The sequence below is a fragment of the Asterias amurensis genome, chromosome 13, assembly GCF_032118995.1.
Source record: "Asterias amurensis chromosome 13, ASM3211899v1".
Classification (NCBI taxonomy): Eukaryota; Metazoa; Echinodermata; class Asteroidea; order Forcipulatida; family Asteriidae; genus Asterias; species Asterias amurensis.
The window spans coordinates 4,687,903-4,708,456 of NC_092660.1; the positions used below are offsets into that span (position 1 = coordinate 4,687,903).

At 40.9% G+C, this 20,554-nt stretch overlaps 3 protein-coding genes across 6 annotated transcripts in view; 1 reads left to right on the forward strand and 2 right to left on the reverse strand.

Moving 5' to 3' along the window:
- LOC139945935 (CAP-Gly domain-containing linker protein 3-like) overlaps nucleotides 1-20,554 on the forward strand; it is an 83,977-nt gene that overhangs the window by 52,260 nt on the left and 11,163 nt on the right. The gene's annotated exons all lie outside the window — the stretch shown is intronic.
- LOC139946195 (uncharacterized) lies at nucleotides 890-8,954 on the reverse strand. Its single transcript, XM_071943819.1, has 3 exons — nucleotides 6,548-8,954; nucleotides 6,146-6,170; nucleotides 890-2,408 (listed from the first exon to the last, which is right to left on the reverse strand). The coding sequence occupies exons 1-3, from the start codon at nucleotides 8,440-8,442 to the stop codon at nucleotides 951-953; spliced, it is 3,378 nt and encodes a 1,125-aa protein (XP_071799920.1). The 5' UTR covers nucleotides 8,443-8,954; the 3' UTR covers nucleotides 890-950.
- Nucleotides 10,926-20,554, reverse strand: part of LOC139945934 (prostaglandin E2 receptor EP4 subtype-like) — a 54,015-nt gene continuing 44,386 nt past the window's right edge. For all 3 annotated transcript variants that reach the window (XM_071943456.1, XM_071943457.1, XM_071943455.1), the window contains exons 2-4: nucleotides 16,301-18,402; nucleotides 15,264-15,715; nucleotides 10,926-14,550 (exon numbers count right to left, since the gene is read on the reverse strand). In XM_071943456.1, coding sequence (XP_071799557.1) covers nucleotides 14,319-14,550; nucleotides 15,264-15,715; nucleotides 16,301-17,245 — 1,629 coding nt within the window. In that variant the 5' untranslated portion in view covers nucleotides 17,246-18,402 and the 3' untranslated portion in view covers nucleotides 10,926-14,318. The remainder of the gene's footprint in view (nucleotides 14,551-15,263; nucleotides 15,716-16,300; nucleotides 18,403-20,554) is intronic.

Here is a 20,554-nt window from a genome sequence, read left to right on the forward strand (position 1 = left end):
GCAAATGCTGCTGCTAGAGGTGCGGTTGGTGCCCGCTGCCACCCTCGCCAAACGCGGATGGAATCAACTTAAATTTTTTGATAGTTTTTCCCCCTCTAATTACTCAGCAAGTAGATATTGTAACCAGCTTAAAATCTTCATATTTGACTTTTATTTTATGTTTCCATATTGTGCCTATAAGCATTCGTCGACAAAATCCATCAATAATTACAATAAGGGCCGTGTCACTTTATAGGGGGCATTTTACAAGCAACATGCAGTTACAGGCACTATCCAATCAGAAAGGCATGCACATTTGGAATTTGTTTAAGAAAAAGTGCTCTTCGTTTTTTATTTACATGTGACAAGCACCGAATACTTTATTTGTATTCGTTTGGTAATCACTCAAAATAATTAATTGCAATTAAAACTGCGTAGATGTCTATGAAGTCAACATAATTTCGATAGTGCAAATCATTCTGAGAAGCATTTCACTTTTAGATTTAATGTAGTTATGTAAAATTGCCCCAAACACTTTACTGTCAGTAATGCTTCTCGTATTGTGAAGTAATTTCCCGTACCACAAAAAAAAAAAATATTTACAGCTGATATTAAGCAGTTTTCATTAGCTAGACTTTCTGTTTCTGATATAAACAGAGTACAAAAAGATTTTTTTTTTTTTTTTTTTTTTTTACAATGGCCATGATCCAGGTCCCTTGGCCTGATCGTGTTTGGGGTCAGCTTGACATATACTGACCCAGTTGAAACTAGGGTCAAGGTGACGCACGTTAATTAGAGTAACCATTTCCGGGTCAGCTTGACCCAATGAACTGCTTCAGGTCCACTGGGACCCGGAATTTAGGACATCTGAATTTAATATTTTATAAGATTTTAAAAGAAATCCTTTGTATTTTAACTGTGTTCAAAACGGTTACTTACTATCTTGTGGCATGTTAAGGAGTTAAACAGAATTACCATTCGTGGTAAAGTGTACGTTTCGAAGCTCCAGCCTCTTTTCCAGTCGGTTTAAAGTCCCGAATATACCTACAATTTCTTAAATCTTCAAAGTTAGTTATCTCCGTGGTGTCCCCTAATGGGTTCTGTTCATTCACAATCTGCTGGATTGCCCTCAGCGAGTCCCGTCTATTCCGAGCTCTCCGGGCCGAGACAGAGTTGGGTATCGCCGGAAGTACTGTTTTCATCCTCGGTGGTGGCTTGCGGGTTGGTTTCAAGCCCCTCCCCGGGACAGCCTCGGAGACCGTTGCATTCGACATGAAGTTCATGATATAACTCATAGACTTCATACTCATGTAGGGACGAGCGATTTCAGTGACATTAATGCTTGAGCTTGAAGTTACCTCACTGGATACACTCATTGAACCAACACTTGTCTTGGGACGACGGGGATTGTCCACCCCTTCCAGGAGGTCACGGCGAGGGGGAGTTACCTCAGAAACTACCCTCCTGCGTATCGGCGGTGTAGGGGTGAGGGGAGAGGAACTCCTGGGCTGCAACTTCGGTGGGGCTGATATTTTCCGAGATTTGCCGGTCCGTTTTGAAAGTATCGAAAGTACATAATCTGACAACATTGTTTGTTTGCTCCTGTTGTCGTTTTCTGAGACTTCCGGCATCGCATCGAACAGACAGTCCAACCCACTCGGAGGAGTTGTTGTGGTTGATTTTCTACCCAAGTTCATGTAGTTGGTGATAAGAGATGACCGACGGACATGGAGGTCGCCTGGGTCACATAGGCTTGGCTTTCGGAGGTTGGTAAGAGCTTGCTGGAATATGGAGGAGGTGTCCGGGAGTTGGGCACGCTCTGGAAGGGGGAATGTTGGTGGGAATGATTCAATCTCATCGTCATCAGTATCACTCGCGTCACTTTTATTTTCTGACAATGCATCCCAAGCGCAGATTGAACCGTCCTTTTTCGGCGATGGGAAGATTGGAGGCAGAGGTTTAGATCTTGGGGATTCCTCCTCGGAGTCTGTAGACCATCTTACAGTCTTGGGAGGTTGGGGAGGTCTTGGAGAAGTGAGTGGACTAGAGGCGTCATCGCTTGTAGAACGGGAGCGAAGAGCACTAGGTTTTTCCAGAGGCCAAGCGCGCTTAGGCGAGTTGTCTGAAAGCACAAACTGTGGAGTTGTGACGGGACTGTTTAGTGGCGGTTCGTCATCGCCGATGGATGGTGAAGATTTGCTGTGGTTCAAATCTCTTGGGGAACTTAGAGGGCTACTTGAGATAGACTCCACACTTATGCCTCTGCTCAGTGGCTTTGATGTCCGTGGTTTCCTCGGAGAATGGGGGCTTGTCGACCGGAGTCGCTCCCCTTCGTCGGTAGCAAGACGAAGCTTTATACGGCCCGATTGTGGGGTCAGCCGCGCTGACGGCTCTGCCGATGGTTTGGGTATGTTGGGGGTAGCCATGTTTCACACTGTCTAGTTTGGTAGTTAATGTGACTGGAATGGCATGTAACTCCGGTGCGCAACAGGCAAAGTATTTTTTGAAGGATTATTTACAAAAGCCAACTGCAATTCTTCGGCGCTAACAAAAGACAAATCACAACAATCAGGTTTCTGTAATTTATAGCCCAGTATCGTAATAAAACCCTGGCAAAACAGCCTTTCTTTTTCGTCAGCATGAACGTTGCCGACTACATGCTCACGTATTGTTGTTCCTGGTACTGTACAGTCGTTTTATGTTATTCAAAACATTATGGCTTTGATCACCCTGGGTTACCAGGTAAACGAATAAATAGTGGAAATTACTTCCTGATCGGAAACCCGTTGATCTGCTGCTGCTCTCCCGACACGAATTCAAGCATTCATACACAAACACGCAGGCCTGTACGATTCGTTTTTGAAAGGGGGCAAGAGCACCAAGGCATGTTCTACTTGGTAAATTAAAAGACACCCTATATTAGGCAGTTGTGGATTTCTACTGAAGCTTTTCAAGGGCACCAAGGCAATGACCAGGGGGCATCCGATGCAATCGCCTTCGTTCATCAGTGAAGGATCAGACCTGAACAGAGGCAAAGCAAAATCTTTCCAAAATACTGCACAATAGCACCAACTATAACTGGTATTTTTAAGGGTAGATTTCAAGCTTTATTTAAATATGGACACGGGTAACATGAACATAAGGGGGCCCATATGTAAACATTGCTGCCCAGTCACATGCAATACATTCCGATGTATTGAGATTGTGCAGTATGTCAGCAGAACATTGTTAGCTTACCATTTTATGTGAATAATAGGCATACATTTTACCATTTCTAAGAAAATATTTCAAATTGCGCAAGACAGTCAACATTTCCCAATAAGCCACACACCAATAAGCTTGCATATGGCTATGGCGCATCGTTTGGGTGTATCTTAGAAAGCTGTGACTTAACATGTGTATAAGCCAAACCGTCTACAACGAAGTCGATTAATTTGCAAATATTTGCTGAACAGAATAAATTTGCTTTAAAATTCACGATGAATGCTCTTACGAGTGACTTTCTACTACCTCAATGACATGCATCCAAGGATATGCCTCTCGTGTATGCAAACACGTAAATAAGACCCTTCAATTCTGGCGTCTGGAAAACATCTTCATATGTGTCTTAATCTTCCCATGTCATTGTAGGATTATTGGTACGTCTGGTCACAGATTAGCAAAATCCAACACTATTCAGGGTGCACCCCACTACATAGAGAGCAATGCTTTGCGTCGGCCTCATTGTTTTGTGTTATAGGCCTCCGAGACCCAAGGTAAAGGGATACGGTCTCCTTTCTTTACTGTAAAAAACTACGAGACTTCTAAAGTATTTTTTTTTTTGTCTTTTTGACTAACTGGGGGACAGCTGTTATACTTTGCGCACGCTGGACCATTCCTATGGAATCAGTTGCCATCACCCATTCGGGATAGTGGCACCGTGGACACTTTTAAAGACAAATTGAAATTTCATGTGTTTCAAACAGCTTTTCAGTAGTTTTTTTCTTGTGTTTTCCTGATGTTTCCTCTTCCCTCTATTGGTCTGTTTCTGTGTTCTTCTTTTCGTGCTCCTTGAGCACCTTATTAGGTGGATACATGCGCAATATAAATTGTCCTTATTATTACTTACTTATTATTTTGCATTTTGCACTGCGGTTATTAAGTGGGGTGACCCCTTTGAGGCGACTTTAACAGCGCCCTCTATTGCTTTTTTATTCTAGTAAGGGTAATATGATGTTTGGACCTTTTGTTTCATTTCATTTTTAATTTACTAATTCTGATTGGGAAGCCAAGCAAAATAACCCATGTGGGGAGAAGGCATTGAAGAAAGTTTCAGTTTTGGGAAGAAAATCACAGTGAGTAAACCTAGGCTCAAGCAGACACGGAAAACGCAGTTCACATAGTGCCCCCGATGGGATTTGTAACGGGGTCCTTGAGCTGATGGAAGGCAAGATACCGACACGCCAACTTGATAAAAGGCACATAAACTAGTAAACTTGCGGTTGTACTGTATATAATCTGTTGCATATTCAAATACCGTCTCTATCTGTCAACTGACAATTATTTTGGGAAATTACCAAGAGTGTCCAGTGCTTTTAACGTTTAATATGCCAAAGAATTACTCCATCTTATTATCGATTGTACATGTGTAGTTCGTTTAACATAACGACAATTGGTCACATTTATAACTGATTTTCAAAATGTATAGGCATACTTTATAGTGCTTTCAAGATAATATCGAACACAAAGTTTACAATTGTATTACTAAAGTAAAATGTTTAACCGGATTTGTCTGGTAAATTTGAAAAACATGTACATGTTCAGTCTTTCATGTTAAGCCATTCACCTTAGTTTGTTCATGAACACAGTGTAGATTCGTACAGTTGAGTCTATGTGTAAAAACAGTCTACACTTCAATAAAATAGAGTGACGTCACAGAAATAGTTTAATCGAGGTTATTTTCTTGCACACGTGTACATAAACGTCACAATAATCTCGCCATTGTGTTAAGTACGGCATGGTAATGTATGTAATAGACCCATACCTGGCACACGCGAACTTTTAGTGACGTCACAGAAATAGTTGAATTGAAATTATATTCTTGCACACGTGTACAAGAACCTCGCCATTCTAGCACATCAATAGAGTGACGTCACAGAAGTAGTTCAATCGAAGTTACATTCGTCACTACCACATTAAATTAATACATTAAACGTCATCAGGGCCCAATTTCATGGAACTGCTTCAAGCACAAAAATAAGCTAAGCACAACTAAGTTATGCTAACCAGAATATGGTCACCAGCCAAAATATATATTAACATGTAAAATTTGATTTGGGGTTTCCAGCTCATTGCTAAGCAGGGATTTAATATATAACCAGTGTAAACTTAGTTTTGGGATGTTGGTACTCTTTGTAAAACAAAACACAATGGCCACAGATTTTCATTAAACTTGCAATGTTCGAAGATGATGAAAGTAGAAAGCTATTCCGTAAGATATAACTTGCTGATGTGCTAGTTTTTTGGATAGAGTTAAAACAATGTCGCGAACATAATTTTCGTCCCAGTTTTAACATATAAAACGTGTTTTTACATGCGAAAACATATTTGTGACTTGTTTGACCCATTTCTCAAAAATTACAGCACCTCAGCAAATATTTTTTAAGGGAAGCTTTCTACTATCAATATACATTTCTGCTAAGTAAAAATTAGCAGGATACCAGTCGTTGATGGTACATGTTAGATTCCATTCATATTAGTAACCATCTAGCGTACTTTTGTTGGTTGTGTTCACAAACAGCTCTCTTAAATTGGGCCTTCTTGGTCAAATTTATGTTAGCTGCTGAGGCACAACAAGTGGCTAAGCAAAAGCATTATTATATATGCTTACCGGATTAAGATTACCAGCCAAATTACCATGTCAAATGTAACATTTGTGGCTGGTGTCCAGCTAACTTTGGCAAAATAGAAACTTGTTTAGCAATATTAGTGTCTGCTGAAGCATGCTCTATAAAAAAAATGGGCTCTTTTTTTGGACTCGCAAAGATAAAATTTAAATCAACTTCTCATGTCACAACAACTAACTTTTCAGACAAAAATACTTCACAATAATGTTCCATCGTGAAAATAGCTAATGTGATGTTGGCAATGTGCAGATCAGTGAACATATACGCCCAATCTTGTGTACCTTATGTAAGATTTCAACAATCAAACTGAAATAGAAGAAATAAGTCATACAAACATCTTAAAGACATTTTGACTCAAAATGTTATGACCTTCATACTAATCATCGAAGTAAATGTAGAAAGAAAACAAGATACATGCAAAATAAAGAAATTAAAAAAGGAAGATATTTTCATACTACATACAATTTGCTAAACTTTTGTAAAGCAATCCATAAAAAAAATCATTGACACATTATAATTTGACAATATGTGAAGATATTTTTGGCATTTCAATTACGCTTGTTGGGATTCAAAACCCAACTTTCTATGTACAGTATTAATTGTCATAACAATAAATTATTATTTTGGAATAATTTTAGTGTTTTTAAAAATGTTTCTTTACCGCATAAAATAACCAGCATTACCATTCGTGGTATGCTGTACGTTTGCCATTTTTAACCTCATTTCCAGTCGGTTTAAAGTCCCGAATATACCTACAATTTCTTAAATCATCAAAACTAGTTATCTCGGTCGTGTCCCCTACCGTGTTTTCTCCACTTATGAAATACTGAATTGCTCTCAAGGAGTCCCGTCTACTCCGAGCCCGGCGAGCCGATCCGGAGTTGTTGATTTCCGGAAACATTGCGCTCTCCCTCCCATGCTGGTGTGCCGTGGATTTCGTGCTTATTGCCGGGGCAACATCAGAGACAGTAGCTTTGGAGATGAAGTTCATAATATATTTCATAGCTGTTTTGCTAATCAAGGGACGTGATATTTGAGCGACGTTATTCTGGCTTGAGCTTGAAGTTCCCTCACTGGATTCGCTCATTGAATCTGTACTTTTCTTGGGACGGGGATTGTCCACCCCTTCCAGGAGGTCACGGCGAGGGGGAGCTACCTCAGAAACTACCCTCCTGCGTCTTGGCGGTGAAGGTGTGAGGGGAGATGAACTCTGAGGTATTTGGTCCACGGTCACCATCTTTGATGGGGCTGATTTCTTTCGAGATTTGCCGGTCCAGTTTGAAACTTTCAGACGTACAGAGTTTGACAACCTCGGCTCTTTGTCCGTATCGTTTTCTGACATCACATCGAACAAACAGTCTATCCCACTCGAAGGAGGAGTTGTCGGTGAATTGCTAGGCCTATCGACAGTTAAGTTGATGAAGCTGGTGATGAGAGATGATCTGCGGACATGGAGGTCACCCGGGTCGCTGCTTTCACTTGGCTTTCGGCTGTTCAGGTTGGTAAGAGCTTGCTGGAATATGGAGGAGGTGTCCGGGAGTGGGGCACGCTCTGGTAGGGAGAATGATGTTAGGAGTGCATCAGTCACATCTTCTTCATCAGGTTCACTAGCGCCACTTAATGAGGCTTGTTTTTTGAGCATCAAGTTGTAAGTCCTTGGGCTGCTGGAGTGTTTCTTATGGGATTTCCTCTCGGTTTTCACGGGCTCAGGTTGAGGAGAGTCTTCTTGTTCAAAAGAGGCACTTTTTCTTAGAATGGATCTTAGGGATGTCTTTGGTGATTGCTGAGACGACTTACCTCCTGATGATAAAAACACCTCCGAAAGTTGTTTCACTTCATCGTGGTTTTTGTCGTTAGTTTCAAACAGTCCGTTCCTGGAGCTGAGTGGAGTGTCTCTCTTTGGTGATAAAGAGATTAATGACAGTGGTTTGGTTGATCTTGGGGAGTCTTCCTCAGAGTCTGTGGACCAACTTATAGTCTTACCCAATCTGGGAGGTCGACGAGGCGTGGGGGAATTCATTGGACTGGAGGCGCCCAATCTGGTCATGGAACGGGAGCGAAGATCACCAGGTTTTACCCTAAGACGAACGGTATTAGGTGAGTCGTCTGAAGATAGATTCTTCGGAATGGAAACGGGTGTGCTGTTTTTTGTCCTTGGCTGCGGTGAATAACTCGATGCAAAAGTTCCTTTGATTACGTGTGATTCATCCTCGAGGGATGGTGATTTGTATTTCATTCGTCTAGGGGATCTGGGCGGGCTATCAGAGATGTAACCCAAAATGTCTCTGCTTGGTGACTTAGAGGTCCGTGGTTTCCTCGGAGAATGAGGGCTTGTGGACCGCAGCCGCTCCCCTTCATCACCGGGAGCTAGGCGAAGCTTACGGCCTGGTCGTGGGCTCAATCGTATCGACTGCTCTGCCGATGGTTTGGAGGAGTTTGCGGCAGCCATGGTCCCTCCTACACTGATGTCCGGTAGTCGTATACTGGGGTTGATTTTGGTAACAGTGTCAGACTGGTGGTTACTCCATACCCCGATTTTCCCAGGAACTGGCTCGGGTGGTATTATGTCACTCTCCATTGTTTTGTATTCTCACCACACCGTGATATTCAATGAGCGTTAACTGATTACAACAAGTGAAATGAATTGAGTGACTGTTTATGCCATGTTTAAACAGTTGCAAATGGTGGGGCTGGTCATCGATTTACGACACATTAAAACACAATAGCAAGGCCCTTGTGTACAGCGAAAATGGTGACGAGCACTTGCGTTGGCGTCCCGCGGCAGTATCTTTTTGTCCACATTTGCATCAGAGTGTATCCTAGGTAAATAAACTAGTGACCACTCGTGCCACACGTTGCACCATAGAGCTTTACTGACAACTTATTCAGCACACAATCTCCAGTGAATTCCCTATGCTTAGGAATCCCAAGAAATCCTGTTTTGTTTGCGTAGTCGATGGGGCGTGATGGGTGGTTGTGTTTCCCTGTCTCTTTCGGCGATCTAGTTACAATGACGTCCAAATCATAACAACAAATATTGGTGTAAATAAAATCATAGTGACCATGAACAAATTTGAAGTTGTAGGTATACCTCCATATAGTATAGATTAGCACCATTCTCACTAACTGTTGTTACGTCAGTATATAGTTCGGCTTAATCTCTCGCTCAATGGGTATGCTAAAAGGATTTAATAGTTTTCTATGGGACGGGCTGGGACCCCCTGTCTTGTCTTATTGATTGATTTTACAGTACAACATCACCAAGAAACAACCTGTCCCTTAAAGTGGCAGACTATCGGTGGTGTGACATTTTCTGCGTTAGCCAATCATCGGCCTCAGTAGATTCAATAAAATGTGTGTGTAAATATTCAATGGCACTGGTTCAAATCCAGCTTGCGCCATTTTTTTTTTTTTTTTTTTAAGCCTAACCACATATGTTATTAATTAACACGGCAGGTAACGGTTGTATGGATTCTGACTAGCACCCCGCACAAAGATATTGACAAAATAGGGACACCTCCAACATATGTAGGGCTAGATAGCTCAGTTGGTAGAGCGCCGGCACGTTAATCCGGAGGTCGTTGGTTCGTTAATTTATTGTGTGGTTTGTTAGCAATTATTCCTTGCGTCCCGTCATCACTAAAAGGTACTTTCTGAAGTATCAAGTCTTTTATTTCTGCAAAAAATAGTTAATGGCCCGACGTTTCGACTTTAGCAGATGCTTTCTCGAAGGCTAAATGACAACACAACAAACATGAACAGGTATTCTAAGTGAAACATAAGCAGTGAAGTGGAAATACATGAATGTGGTTAGAAAGCATACAGAAAAAGCAGGGGGTAAACAATGAATAGGGGGACATTCGCTGTCAATGTCATAGCATGGAGTTGAACAGGTTCTAAAGAGAGTCGTATGTGTGAAGCTTCCTTTTAAGACTTCACAAGGTTTTTTTTCTTCTAAATATCATGAATGCTTTCATTTGAATCCTTCACCCACATATGTTTTCTTTTGGATGTTGAAGATGAGTTACCAATTGTTACTAGTAGATGAGTTCATTGGATTGGGAGTGAAGTAAACGCAAGTGCGCCCTCCATTGGGCCTGTATGATGCAACATTCTTCGGTTATAACCTTTAAGAAGTGAAAGATTGTGTTCACCACCTTTGGACCTATCTCTGTTCCATTTCCCCAACATAAACACAAAAATGTAAACATTAATCCTGCAAGCTTACTGGTAAAATGACCATGACAGTGAAACGTAACACGCACTGTTTACACTAAAAAAAAATACTTTAACATCTTTTTGAAGTTATTAGTGATTCGTGTGCCCTCATTATAGGATATTTAAAGTTTGATTTCTGTAGGCCCTCAAACGGCTTAACGGGTTTTCTCAGATAGGAAGATTGTACCAAACGATTTGTTTAAAGGCAGTGGACGCTATTGGTAATTACTCAAAATAGTTATTGGCATAAAACCTTTCTTGGTGACGAGTAATGGGGAGAGGTTGATGGTATAAAACATTGTGAGAAACGGCTCCCTCTGAAGTGCCATAGTTTTCGAGAAAGAAGTCATTTTCCACGAATTTGATTCCGAGACCTCAGATTTAGAACTTGAGGTCTCGAAATCAACCATCTATTAAACGCACACAACCTCGTGTGACAAGGGTGTTTTTTTTTCATTATTATCTCGCAACTTCGACGACCGATTGAGCTCAAATTTTCACAGGTTTGTTATTTTATGCATATGTTGAGATACACCAACTATGAAGGCTAGTCTTTGACAATTACCAATAGTGTCCACTGCCTTTAAAACAATTGTTAGCTAACCAAAAAAAACCTAGTGATTTTGGGGGCTAGCTACAGCTAGGTTAACGATGTCGATGCGCAGGGTTAAACAACAATGTGAGACAATTCGCCCAGTGCAATTTAATGCCCAAGTCAGAGTGAATCACAAAACACCATTTTGATTCAAAGAATTTCAATAAATTTATTTCCACATCTCTCGACGCCGAAATCTTCACAAAATAACAGTAAAATAAGCAATACTGTACATGTGTTTCCTCTTTTATCCAATGATTAAACTGTGTTTATAATTATGTTAAAGGGAGTGGACACTTTCGGTTATTACTCAAAATAATTATTAGCATAAAACCTTACTTGGTAACGAGTAATGGGAAGAGGTTGATAGAAAAAAACATTGCGAGAAAAGGCTCCCTCTACAGTGACGCAGATTTCGAGAAAGAAATAATTTTCCGCGAATTTGATTCGCGTGTGACAATGTGTTTTTTCTTTCATTATCGTCTCGCAACTTCGACGACCAATTTATTGAGCTCAAATTTTCACAGGTTTGTTATTTTATACATATGTTGAGATACACCAAGTGAGAAGGCTGGTCTTTGACAGTTACCAATAGTGTCCAGGTCTTTAAGTAATAATCATTATGATAATTCAAAATGCACACAATAGCCAACAAGCTAACAAGTTAATAAACAAAGTCGTCCAGAGTTCAGTTTCGGTGTGGCAGGAGATTCGGTCACCCGGAGATACTCTGATGTGGCAAACTTTGTACACACCTCTCCTGGATAGCGCCCTCTGTTGAATAATCCTCCTCGTACCAGTGAAAGGGGGGGGGCACACAATCATACATTATCTCCGGGGACAAATTTCCCGTTGACACCGGTCCTCTCTCTCCAGCGTCCTGGTAACTTTCAATAACTGCCATCACCCAACTGTTCTGCTTTGTTCATATGAAATCAACCAGTATTAGTTAAATAATATCAAAATTAACTCATTCGACATTCGATGTTAATTTCTACTATCGCAATGAAAAGTCATTTTTAGAGTTTCGGTGGTCCAGCACCGTGTAGCGAAGATATTCATTAATATTAACAAATAATGCTACAGAAATCAAGCATCAAGCCTGCACCACTAATTTAAATACTACGACAAATCTGGGAAATATATATATATATATTTTAACGGTTTCAAATATGTGCGTCCATTTTATTCAAATAAAATAGAAGAATATAAAATCTTGGGTGGATTTCACAAAGAGTTAGGACTAGCTTTTCTCAAGTTAGGACAAGTTACTTGTCCTAACTTAGGACTAGCCATGCATTTTGTATATCTCCTAGGACTAGTCCTAAGTTAGGACTAGTCCTAACTCTTTTGTGAAATCGACCTCTGAACACTTTCAAAGTAACAGGTCAATGTGTCGACAAGAAGAAACCTGACAACGATTAGGCCTATACCTGCTTTGAATTAATACATTCTTGTTGTTTCTGTATCTTGAAAATTGAACATTATTAAAAATATATTTAATGATTCAAAATAGGGTATTAAACCATGAACATTTATTAAAGTATGATTAATGTAATCAACGCATAATGACTGGCTTATAAACACACGGCCCAAATGCATGCAAGCACAAAAACTTGCTCAGCGCAGACAAAGTACTGCTTATCAGAAACTGGTTACTATCCAAAAGTCCATAAGGTTTATATTCTTATGATTGGTGTCATGCCCCATCAATGCTTAGCATAGACATTTGCTAAACAGTATTTTCTGCTTAGTAATAACAAAGAAAGACTAGGAAGTGTATAATCCATTGAACCAGAATAGCACAACGGCTGGTAAACACTGAGGCCTTTTCGATAAGGCAATGGACACTATTGGTAATTACTCAAAATAATTAATTAGCATAAAACCTTACTTGGTAACGAGTAATGGGGAGAGGTTGATAGTATAAAACATTGTAAGAAACGGCTCCCTCTGAAGTAACGTAGTTTTTGAGAAAGAAGTATTTTTTCACGGATCTTATTTCGAGACCTCGGATTTAGAATTTGAGGTCTCGAAATCAAGCATCTAAAAGCACACAACTCCGTGTGACAATGGTGTTTTGCTTTCATTATTATCTCGCAACTTCGATGACCGATTGAGCTCAAATTTTCACAGGTTTGTTTTTTTATGCATATTATATTGATATACACCAAGTGAGAAGACTAGTCTTTGACAATTACTTAGTGTCCAGTGTCTTTAAGAACCGTCCTCTGTTTCAACCGAAATATGTACGCTTTCAATATAATGACAGAGCCTAAAGCCAGACCTCTTGCATAATGACGCCAATAGCCCAAACAGCGCCCTCAACGATCACCTATCATTGGCTAAAACTTGTGTGCGGTGCGTATACATGCGTTCGCTCGGCCCTGCGGCCAGTCTATCTATCCAGGACCGCTGGGATGGGCTAATCGCTTGAACAAATTCTTGTTCAGGAAGTACGTCACGTATGCAGTGCATAGAAGTATGGCGCAGTGTGAGTGTGATGCATGATGGGACTGCGCATTATGAAACCAATGACAGTGCATGATACGTTTGCCCATCCCAGCGCCTTTGGTTAAAGCAAGGCGCTGGGGACGAGCGAAATACATGCGTGTCCGCCGCCATTGTTTGACTTAAGCGATGGCGGCAGATGCTTGCAAAGGTGCTATCATGAAAGTTAATATTCTGTAAATCTAGCGGCCTTGTCACAGGAGGCAACTTTTACAAGCAACTCCGATGCAACCGACTGCTGTGCATGGTACATGACCACGTAGGTAGCACATGAGTTCCAAACACTATATCAAAACGGTGAACGTGGAAATGTGAATCTTCTTGGAGAGTGTTGTTGCCTGTAAATTGCCTCGGGTGCAAGGCCAATTTGGGAAACAAGCAGTTTTGAAGTCCATGTACAGTTACTGGCGAGTTTAAATCAACAACGATTTGGTTTGTTTTTGATCCTTGACTGAAGTCTACAAATTTTAGACTTCCCTATAACAAAGTAAGGTCTACATATTGTTTTATTTTATAATACTTCATGCATTGACTATCTTCGTATAGATATGATACAGCATGCAATTTACGTGAGCAATTATATAAACTAACTTTGAAAGTTGTATATAACAAACAGTGTTAATTTTTTGATTTGTTCATTGTATTTATGTCCAAAGTGAAAAAAACCTACAAACGTTCAGCCTGTTCCGTTGAAGTTAACATATAATGTTACACACAATATTCCAACGACTAAAAAACATGGCCAATAAATAATCGTGCCCTCCTTCAAAATATCTAAACTCTAAAGGCAGTGGACACTATTGGTAATTACTCAAAATATCTGTAAGCAACTTGCTTGGTAACCAGTATAGTAATGGAGAGCTGTTGATACTATAAAACATTGTGAGAGTCGGCTCCCTCTGAAGTGACTAATGGTTTTGAGAAAGAGTTTTTGTCTCACTCAAATATGATAAGACTTGAGACCTGGGGCCTTTTTAAGGTATCCGAAAGCACACAAATTTGTGTAACAACATCGTTTTTTCTTTTTCGTTATTCTCTTGCAACTTCGATGACTAATTGAGAAAACTGACAATTACCAAAGGTGTCCAGTGTCTTCAAGCAGGATCCTAAAAACGTTCTGTGAGTAGCCATTAGATAGTGGACTCCTTGCCAAATGTACATGCTTTAACCAGATCCGAAGTACCGTCAATAGCGCCCTCTGTGTGCGAGTCTTCATCCATCATCCGGACGAGTGCGTGGTATTCTACTCGGGCGATGTTGCCATGGGGACAGTGGTGGCTCTTGTGGCCTGTCACGTGATGAGGAGGACAACAGACTTTAGAGTTGTCCTGATACGGTTGTACCCTTGATGTGCTATTGTTTCTATAATAGAGAGAGGAAATCAACAGTAAAAAACATAAACATAGAATAGTCGTTGTTCGTATTTTTGTTTAATGCAAGTTCGGCCATGTAAAGACAGTGTTGGTTTTACCAAATCAGCGATTTCATGGATAATCCTGCAGTGACGTAACGTAAACTTTCCATTATCTGTGTTTTGATTGGTCCGATGTGATGTTTGTCCGCTGTACTTTTGTTACGTCTGACGCAGCGTTGATAATGTTTGTGATTTGTGTGTAACTAAAGTTATGAACATTCAATGGATGTATGTTGTTATGTACGTAGGATATTGACCGGTCATTTGCGTGTTCAGGCTAGTTCGGTTCAAACGAGGCTAACAGCCACTCTTGCCACCCTAGCCCCCCAAGAAGCTATAGCTACAGGAGGAAAATGTTTAAGATGAATACAACTCGAGGGAGATGACGGCAGGAATTATTAATTTAAAACAGTCTTGTTGTAGGCTGGAGGCAAAAGGCAACTGCATCAAGGAGTTCCAAGGGGATGCACTCATTGCAGCAGTAATACACAGGGTTTTTGGTTGGCTCTTTGTTCTACATCTCAGCATTGTCAAAAGGAGTATCCTTGTTTGTCTGATCATAGAGCAAGGACCATAACTGATGGATATTGAAAAATGACGATAGCCATACAAAGGGTGACCGTTTTGAACACTCGATAATATAGAGTAACCCGATGCCCACCTTCTATTGGAGTTGGGCGCCTCCACGTAATTCTTCCAAGACGGTGTGGCCTCAACCGACCCCTGTCTGAACGGATGCTGCCGAGCTTCATTTCCTATCGTCAAAATATCGGCCGTGGTGCCCTCCTCACTCATCACCGCAAACGTGTTCATATCATCCCCGTTACTGTTGGGCAGTATACTGTTTGCATTCCCGTCTTCGTGGTCCTCCTCCCCACCGGAGATGTCGTTGCCTCTTGATACCGGTCGGTGGTAGTAGTTGACGGCGTGGATGCCGTTTGAGTTCGTCAGCTTCTTGGAGAAACAACACGGCAAGACACGCTTCCAGAACTGACGGTGAAACAGCATGTAAATCCACGGGGCGGCGGCGGGGAAACACTCGGCGTAGCCCATGGCTAAAAAGGTTGCGAAGTGATTCTCCGGCTGGCCTGACACATTCAGGATTATTCTCAACTATGGTGGATAAACAATATTGAGAGGGTTTAAGTACAGATTGAGATCCAAATTAACACTATACTCTAGAAAAAGGAACATAATTTCTTTGTACGCTATACAGTGACTTGGCTCTTTGCTTGTAAACTTGTGGCGTTTTACCATTTATTTTGTACAATGTAGTTTCTTTGCATATCTGAACTTTTTGTACCTCGACTTTAAAGACAAGGGCCTTTTCGAAACCCCGGTTTGGGTTTGGGCCTTTTCGAAACCCCAGTTTGGCTTTCTCAGGTATGTGTTGGCGGAGGCTAGTAAAAGCAAGGCCCAATATACAGTTTTGAAATTGCCTTACACAACTCTTACAAAGTTGTTGCAGAGAATACGTGTACTGGTTTGAAAAACAAACTATTTTCGTAAAACCTTTGGAAGAGTGGACCTACGTACTTGTGACGTCAAATTTTGTTTACCACATAATTGGAAAACATTACTTCTCTGAATACTGTCGGTAATGCAGTACCCAGTTGCAGCGCTCAAATTATGTGATAAACAAAATGTGACGTCATCGGTACAGAGGTCTATTGGAACACTTGAAACCGTTATACTTACCACAATTGGAATAACACAGATTAATACTGCAACGGCGAATAAAACATAATGTGTAGTCAACCACACTGAGGTTATAGCAGGGCTGATCCCATGCCGTCTGGCAGTCCGAATAGACAGGCGCCTGATGGCTGTTCCCGTTACCTCCACAATATCACCGGGACGTCCATGTTTCAGACACACAGCTCTGAATACAGTCATGCTAACGACGGCCCCCAGGCAGGACCCCACTAGCATTAACACACCAGATAGCTCAGCAGCGAGGATACTGGTATACAGTTTACCAACGGTCTGTTGGTGCCGCCAATTTACGAAACACCACGTGTTGGGGTAATGTTGAACCATCTCACCAAACCCCACGATCGGCATGAACGCTGTGAAGACGGCAAACACCCATACTAAGAAAATCAAGTACGGGATTTTCCTCCTTTCAACTCGCTTAGCATGAAGCTGTGGCTTACAGACGGCTAAGAAGCGTTCGAACCCCATGCAACCAACTAGGAGTGAAGTGGACATACCAAAGCTCAGAAGTGACAGTCCTTGAAAGTTGCACGTGTGACTCCCGCCGATCCATTGTAAACCGTTGAAATATGCGGCAATTATAAGCGGATACACGGCTATGTATCCAAAGATATTCGTCCATAGTAGTCCGTGGAGTATCCCGTAGAAAGGGAGTTTACGATGGGCCCTACATGAGCAGTTGTAAATCCCTAAGGCTATGACATTACCGAATATCCCAACTCCCATCGTCGAGATGGGTGTTATGACGCTTACGCTAGGCATCAGCGCCACCATGCTTGTCATATTGGCCATGTCGTCTGTGTCTACCATGTTTGTGGTTCCCTTGCCCTCCAAATCCATGGGTGAACTTAGCCCAGAGGCCGAGTCAAAGGCAGCAATGTTTGGTGCAGGTTGGGGTTCCGGGATATACGGTGCTAGAGTCGACATTGTCGAGCTTTTTGGTCCGTGACAGCAGTGCAGAATCACATATTATCAGTTATTGAATTGATGTTATCCATTAACCAAATTACACATACCATCAAATCACCAGCATCCCTTGTTATATAAAAACCTGGTTCTAATCAAACACAGAGTTGGTATGCTACAGTGTGATTATGACTATTAAGTATCTGCATACAGCAAGGACGGTATGTGTCTGTAATGCATTAGAAACATCCTCAGTTAAATCAAGCAGAGTGTGTACTGGATGCCAGCGTTGCCTAAACACCCCACTTGAACGACATGAAACACAAATCTAAAAAATTCCCTCGTCTGATTCACGTTTCTATGCAGTCACCCAGACGATGACGACAGGGAAAATATATTCCCGGTAAATTACTGGATGGGCCGGCGAGTTGACGAGGGGCGTATGAGCAAACACCAATACTATTTGCAGACGATTTCAATGGGGCATATTTCCCTCGCTTTAATTCCAAAATGTGCTGCTATGTTTTCCCGCGCTTGATCTCGATCCATAAAGTCGTCGGTGATTGATTCTTGTCAGGTCTGTATGTCTACAGCGTCATGTATTTTTATCGGCGTCTCTCTCAACCTCGAGTACAGAGGACTCGATAAAACAAGTCTCTCCAATATTAATTAGTCATAACTCTCGGGCGAGTTGAACTCCCCTCGTCCTCCTCCTCACCCACCGTCAAATATTAACAGCTATCCAACTAAAAACAAGAATCAAATTGGGTCCTCCCTGTAGATTACTGGAGTAGAAACCGAATACGTTATTACGCATTCCCTCTCAATGTCACTACATGCTACCGTGGACGTATATGGTTCCTCCAAAACTCGTGAGTTGAATACCTAATGTTGAAACTCATAGAGTAATCAACGTATTAACAGCTATCCAATTAAACAAGAATCAAATTGGGTCCTCCCTGTAGACAATTGGAGTAGAAACCGAATACGTTATTGCGCATCTACTTCCAATGTACTGCTACCGTAGACGTATGGTTCCTCCAAAACTCGTGAGTTGAATATCTAATGTTGTAGCTCACTGAGTAATAAACATTGGGTTGGCAAGCGATTTTCTCCAACAAGCATCAATTCATTCCGCATTAACCACGCACTCTCAGATCTCCCTTGTCGGATGAATTCTGTGGCAGGAAAGAGAATAAAAAACGAAAGTTTTTTTCAGACGATTTGTTTTCAATATGAACGCGGTCAAGAGTTAAATGGGGCGACTGTCACCAATTGAGTGCTGTGTGGAAGTCACACTGGTTGAAACAGACTCTCGAGTTACCACATATTAAAAGGGAAAGGAGTAGGGGGATACGCACATTATTAATTTAAAAGATACTACTATAAATAATAACTCATCGTATATTACAATATGATGGAGTGTATAGCATATATATATGTCAGTTGTAAATTATTGTCTGTCTTTTTACCGAAGGGCGTCTAGAAGCCTGATCCATCAGCCTATAATGTAGATGAAAATTGTCCACATTAAGCTTTTTATCGTGAGGTAAATTCAGACGTGGAGCCAATTTTACCAGGACAAACAAATAATGGCAAAAATTATCATAATAGTTTCGATGATTAATTCTTAAACAGAAAAAGCTCCCATAATTATGCATGTCCTAATGCGCATGATCGACACGCAATGGATTCTGGGTAACATCCAAGTCCAAGTAATACTGCTAACCATCACCATGGCGCGCTGATTTTGAAAGCGATGCGGCACACAACTATAAATTATTGTATAGTGGTTCAAAAGAATTTATTTACATTTAAAATACAGCATGGCATCTTTATAAGCCTTTTTGAGGTATGGCGGGCCACCTACAACACTGTAAAGTTGTGGTAAATTTGTGCGTATGGACCATAGAAATAGAACGTATGTTATTCAGTGAAGTGTGCATTTTAGGCAACGTGGCGTTTACACGTAAACCTAATGACCACCAACAGGGTGAGCCTGGCATCAGTCGCAGCGTGTGACGCGCAAGTATCACGTCCGCCATACCTCAAAAAGGCTTATTGGGAGTTATTTGGTTTACTTGTTAACTTCTCTGTTTACCCGTATGCATTGTGGTATATTCTTCAGAATAACTGGTGCATATGGTCTATAAATAAACATGCATTTTTCATAAACGAGACATACTAGAACAGATTGTTATTTCACTTTGTTATTTTGAAATCATGAAGAAAAAACACACCAATTGCACAAATTTGTGTGCAGTGGACACTATTGGTAATTGTCAAAGACTAACCTTCACAGTTGGTGTATCTCAACATATGCATAAAATAACTAACATGTAAAAATTTGAGCTCAATCGGTCATCGAACTTGCGAAATAATAGTAAAAGAAAAACACCCCTGTCACACGAAGTTGTGTGCGTTTAGATAGTTGATTTCGAGACCTCAAGTTCTAAATTTGAGGTCTCGAAATCAGATTCGTGGAAAATTACATCTTTTTCGAAAACTATGGCACTTCAGAGGGAGCCGTTTCTCACAATGTTTTTTTTTTTACTATCATCCTCTCCCCATTACTCGTCACCAAGAAAGGTTTACCAAGAAAGATCATTTTGACTAACTACCAATAATGTCCACTGTCCACATTTAATATGCCTAGATAAAAGGCTTCAGGCCTGAATTTTTTTAATATCTGAATGATTAAGATAATGAAATCCTACTCAAAAATTGCACTTTACTTCAGAGGAAGTAAGTATTTATGCTAGTAATTTTATTTAAAGTAATTACCAATATTGTCCAGTGCCTTTAAAGACACATTTCTGAAAAAGATACTTAAGAAGTTTCTTAAAAGCATTCCTCTTATACATTGCCCGACCGTGAAAGGGTATAGGCCTACAGCATGAGTAATATTGATGAAGCATTTTGCAAAGAAATGTTGATCCTCCATACGTGCGTTGCCTGCCCGTCCATAACCGTCAAAACAAACTCCTCTGGCGTGGATATATAGTTTGCTTTTAATTAGCTGACTTGCTGTGCGCTGCTACGTATGACGTCTCCCTCATGCAAAAACAAGAATTCACACTGCCCAGGTTGGCAAAATAATTCCTTTCTAATTCCAATACTAATTTAAAGCGATACGGCTGGATACTATTGGTAATTACTTGAAATAATTAATAGCATAAAAACTTACTTTATAGCGAGCGATTGGGAGCTGTTTGTGGCATAACACATTTTGAGAAACAGCTCCCTCTGAAGTAACATAGTTTTTGAGAAAGAGTTAAAGTCTCACTCAAAATATTTATAAGACTTCAGCTGGAGCCTTTTATTTTGCGT